General features: G+C 34.7%; 1 protein-coding gene across 1 annotated transcript; it reads left to right on the top strand.

Moving 5' to 3' along the window:
* The first annotated feature begins 1,899 nt into the window (after positions 1-1,899).
* On the top strand, positions 1,900-4,560 carry LOC131690074 (protein FAM136A). Its single transcript, XM_058975571.1, has 2 exons — positions 1,900-2,123; positions 3,982-4,560. Exons 1-2 carry the CDS (start codon positions 2,037-2,039, stop codon positions 4,318-4,320), a joined length of 426 nt encoding a protein of 141 aa, XP_058831554.1. The 5' UTR covers positions 1,900-2,036; the 3' UTR covers positions 4,321-4,560.
* Positions 4,561-5,588: the final 1,028 nt, after the last annotated feature.

The following is a 5,588-nucleotide window of genomic DNA, read 5'->3' as shown; positions in this document are numbered from 1 at the left end:
GATTTTTAGTCCTTTTAGGACAATAACACATCCAAACCCATGCGACTTGTACGACTCTATAGGTTGCCTTCTCAGATCTACCATAGTTTGCAGATGAAACTTGGGATGGCAGGCTGCTATTGTGTGGGGTGCTGTTCCGGTTAACAATGAGGCGAACGAGATATTTGCAGGTATGTCATTTAGTAGGACAATTGTCAGTGTGTTGGTTAAATTTAATTTGCTTTTTTTTTTAATTTAAAAATAAGAAAAGAATAATTAAGGTTTAAGAATGATACGAGTGTACTCGTTAGGACATCCGCTATCAATACATATGAAAAACTGACACAATTTTTTTTCCAAGTTAAAGATCCCTATTAGTATGGGAGAAAGTAGATTGATACGCGGGGCATGTTAATTCAGGTAATATAATCGTGATTCGTTGGTTGGGCACAGCCTATGTGAATTAAATTCGCTAGTTGGACCAACTGACAAATGTCAAAATTTGTGCACATTAGTAGTGTAAAAGATCGTTAGATAGATTGTCAAAGTCAATTTAATATGAGATTTTGACGTTCAGAAGCGTTAGAATTAGGTAATGTTGATGAAACCTAATTCTGGTTCACTGGTTTTAATTTCCGAATCATAACTTGCATGTTTGCTTTTTTGAGTACGTGCATGATTCTGTTTGTAATTTTACAGTAGGCTACGGCGGGTAGCCTAGAACAAAGCTCGCCGGCCTCTATTTCAACCTACCTGGTCTCCTTCTCGTTTTCTGGGTAATATTCGCTACACCAATGAGCATTATAACGTAGCAGAATATCTCCATTAAATCTACATGTAAGGCAGTCTTAAAAAGCCGCAAAGCCATATATCCTGATATAATGCCAGTATTATGCCAGAAAAGGCGAAATACAGTGCTATTAATGTGCAGAGATTCACAGCCCGTGTGTGCGGTAGTAATGCTATTATATAGCACCAGAGCACAAATCTTGAGCGTTTTTTCAAAACGTCATATCTGCAATGAGTTACTCTCTTTGTTTACTTTCTCTTCTGTTAATAATTCGGTCACTTTAACATTTATCCCTCAGCTCTTTGCATAATATGCTAGCTAAAACCACCGTCTTTCGATCTGTACTGTAAAATAAGTGAAAAGTGATATAGTGACGCCGTAAAAATCGAAAGAGAAAGTATAAACAGAGAGTAACTCATTGCAGATATGACGTTTTGAAAAAACGCTCAAGAAATGTCATGCTATTAAAAAGCTTGAATTGGCTGTCATTTTCCGCAATGTGGTTTTGCAACGATTTTTTGTTTCCTTTTCGGTATGATGGATAAAAAGGGATAAGATAAAATACTGTTTGGAATTAACTCCCTTCTAATGCATTGTAATGAATATTCATATCGGAATTTCGTTCTCACACGATATGCATAATGTTTTATGAAAATTAACTTTTGTAGGTCTCGAACAGAGGTAGATTGCCTCGTCTCTCACGGTAAGTGCGCAGCAGTATATCGGCCTTTTATTTGCTGTATAGTGGCACTAAATGCACATGTAAAGCATACATGCTTTAAAGATCTTTGAACCATGTGTGCCTTATATCAGCTTTACATACTTATACACAGCAAGAGATAATGATATATTTCGACTATGCATGTATGAATTAATATGATGCTTTTATTGAGCTTTGTTGACTGGTTAATACTATAATGGACTTTCTATGCAACATTAGTGCAAATGGATAGCCAAACGGAATTTCAAAGAAAATTTTGACAGTTGGGTTTTAAGCCGTAATCATATGTTTGTCAAGAAATATCCTCAAATAACTATTTCAGATTCACAGTGTACACAATTTTTTATTTTCAGTGCTATTTAGTTTTACCACATGGGATCCAATTTGACAGTTTCTTTTCATTGAAGTTCTTGAATCAGTTCGTTCTCGTTCTCTGTTTTGGGTGTTACAGATGATGTGCTGATAATTTACGAGAACTCCTTAAGCTTAATCCCAATTCTAGTTTTGAATTATAACTTGGATTCTTCGTAAGAAACATCTGTGAAAATGGTTGAACAACAGAAACAACGTATTGAGCTGGAGTTGTCTCAGCGTGTGGATGAACTAGACCGGACAATCTTGCGTAAGATGCAGGTGAGCAACCTTATGCTATCGAGAGTAGGTACATGTGCGAGTTCGCCGCATGGAATCAGGGATGCCAGGTCATATTTCTTAAAATCTTTTCGCAGGCTATTTTACAATCTGCAAATCTGTTTGTATTTGTTTATTAAGGAAATCATACAAAATTTGTATTATACTTTCTCTTCCGTCAATAACTAGGCCGTTTTTACGTTTGCTCCTTAACTCTTGCTAGACGACATCAGAGTCTTTCGATATTAAATAAATTTTATTGAAACAATGTTGGACAGTTTTAGGATGTTTTCTGTTGGTTTACACGTAGTATCAAGACAAGGAAAAATGCTTTGGATATAAGTTACTTGATTAGAGCAGATAAAATTTGAGTTACAATGAAGTGTAGAAAAACTAAACGTAGAGAGAGGCTCTCATTTGCGATATGCCCTTTTCACATGTCTATCCAGAAATCTCGACAAACATATGATTACGGCGTAAAAGTCAACTGTCAAGAGAAAACTTTTCTCTTTGGTTTACTACCAACATCTGTGATTGGTGATCAACCGTTTGTCCTGAATTTTCATTTAATGTGAATTTTGACGTTTGGCTTTTACGCCGTAATCATATGTTTGGAGAGAAATTTGTATCAAAACAAGAAGTTTTTGCTCGAGGCAAAAATTGAGCGCTAAGTCAAAAATTGAGAAATCTGTGCATTATAACAGAAAACTGTGGAAATCTGCGCATTAAAAGAGAAAACTGGAAACCTGGGCAGTTTTAACAATCTGTGCAGAACATTGTAAATCTGTGAGACACAGATTAATCTGTGTACACTGAGAAACAAGAATATGCATAGTTAGCATACTTTCTATTCCCGTCTCTTTTATTCTGCTGTAATTTTTATGCATTTTCATGCATAAACTTCTACTAAGCATTCAATGAGTGGATAGACCGAATATGTCCAATGCATAAAATTTACAGCAGAAGAAACGAGAGGCAGATAGAAAAGTATGCTATCGATGCATAAATAAATTTCTGCGTGTACTTGGCATCCCTGCCTGTAACAGCAGATATAACTATAGATGGGCGTTCACAATTTCCGCACAAAAACATTTTTATGTATTATTTACATGAAAACGAGCGTTAGAATCTCGTAGTTTTATTGAGCGCAACAACTTGTTAGTTCACACTATATTCCTAGGGCCTAGGAAGTGTAGATGAAAGTTGTGTGTTCAGGGATGTATCAATAGTTTAGTTTCTGGACTCGATGAAAATTACCTAGACTACATAAACTGTACACTGAAAAAAATCGACACGATAAAACCATATGCAATTAAACATCACTTTCATATGCGCTCTCATGTTAAAAAGTAAAAGAAATGATTTTCCTTTGAATTTCACATGAAAATCCATAAAAACGCGTTTCATGTGGTGTTTCAAATTAAATTCAAACGAATTCCATGTGCATACGACATATTTATCTATTGAATGTTTTATTTTTTGTATTTCGAATTCATTTATACATTTATATTATTTCGTCCATATATTGTGCTTAGGAATCCTGTCAATTCCACATTAACTTTTGAAAAGGGCTAATAAGATTTGCAAATAAACTTATGTTTTGTTAATTTCTGTTAATTCGCTATAATTTCAACGCAGAAAACATCTCGAATTGCTGCTACGAAGGGTAAAGATGTGTATTAATGTATATTTTTCATAAAATTCCATTTTGCAGAGGAATAAGGAGCGATACAAATTTGTTTACAAAAATCTCTTTAGCCCTTTGGAAGAATTAATATTGAATTAACATATTTAAATTTATTAAGTTCATCTACAAAATATTGTTTTGCTATAATTATGCCAATAATAATAATCATTACAGGGTGAAATGCACGAGTGTGCAGCAAGATGTTGTCGGGATACGGGAGCCAGCATGGATTCTGTACAACGGTGCGTAGAAAATTGTTCCGCCCCGGTGCAACGCGCTCAGCAGCACGTTGAGACAGAATTGGGAAATTTTAATAATCGTCTGCAGCGGTGCGTGATGGATTGTAATGATAGTATCAAGGATAAAATGGGTCCAAATCCGACGGATGACGATATTTCGAAATACACCGCTATGTTTGAACGATGCGCAATTAAGTGTGTAGATAAGCACGTAGATATATTACCCGGTCTGTTCAAGTCAATGCACCAAGTACTGGGGAGTAAAAGATTTTAGGAACATTGATAATTTATACGACTACATTCTACACACTGTAGGTTTATGGCTTCTGGGTATTCGAGTGTGTAATTTACAAAGTCATCTGTGTAAATAAGAGACCTGTTTACACTTAGGCAAAAAAATACTAAACTATTGACACACAAAAGAATTTAACGCAGGTTACATTTGGTATATGTAGTGACTTCCGTTAAGACTTAAATGTGTCATCAAAGATATTGTATTTTATTTGTAATAAACACGAATGTTGATATTTGTAAATAACCGTATGACCTTTATTGGGATAGAACAAATAGAAAAGAAAATCTAATCCATCTCAAAAGTACATTTATTTATTTATGTTGCTGTCGCTGTACGTAAAATTATCACAAGTATATAGGGAATCTCATAGCACTTGGAACAGTTATGCGAATAGCGACAGTATTGATCTCAATAAAATGAAAACTGAAAACCTATTATAAAATGAACTTTCAAGGCAAACTTCATTTCACCATTTTTCACAATTCAATATTAATTCGTCAAAAGGGAGAAAGTGTTTTTTGTAAACAAACTTGTTTCGCTCATTAGTCTGCTGTAGAGTGGAATTTCATGAAAAATATGAGTTAATGTACATTTTCACCCTTCGTAGAAGTAATTTCAATTGTTTTCTGCTTCGAAATTATAGCAAATTAAGAGAAACCATCAAAATAAAAGTTTGTTTACAAATCTTATTCGCCCTTTTGCAAATTTAAAATGGAATTGCTTAACAACCATTTTCCCATTATTCTACCAATGACTGAAGTTTGCAGTGGAGCATTACTGTATATCTCGGAACGAGGCTGATTGTGACTAATTTAAATAGTATTTATTAAGTACAAAAGTCCAAGGAATAAATTATCGATAGTTGGAATGATCTCTTCAAACCACGTTTTCTCATTTAATTTCAAATCCATGCTTGCTTCAGAGGTCGAAAACAATTTTAAGTGGTAACTTGTGTAGTGGTAAGAACGATGGTAAAATGGATTCACACGATCCGTGCGATGGAACTGATTATCTGTTCCCTGGAATTTTTAAACAAGAAATATTTCTTCTAATCTGCCGCATTCAGCCTCTTTCCGAGAAGTGTAGTCCAACTTGATTTGGAGTAAAACGGGTTGTCACATTTCGTGTGATTATTCTAACCATCTTCAATCGATTCCACGGAATTTTTTACATCATAATTACAACTTTTGATCAACCGGATTCAGCCTCTTTTTGAAATGTGGAGCTAGGTTTAACTTTGATACTTG

This window comes from Topomyia yanbarensis, chromosome 3 (assembly GCF_030247195.1).
Source record: "Topomyia yanbarensis strain Yona2022 chromosome 3, ASM3024719v1, whole genome shotgun sequence".
NCBI classification, from domain to species: Eukaryota; Metazoa; Arthropoda; class Insecta; order Diptera; family Culicidae; genus Topomyia; species Topomyia yanbarensis.
The sequence above is the reverse complement of the archived record's forward strand: the minus strand, read 5'-3'. Positions and strand labels throughout refer to the sequence as shown.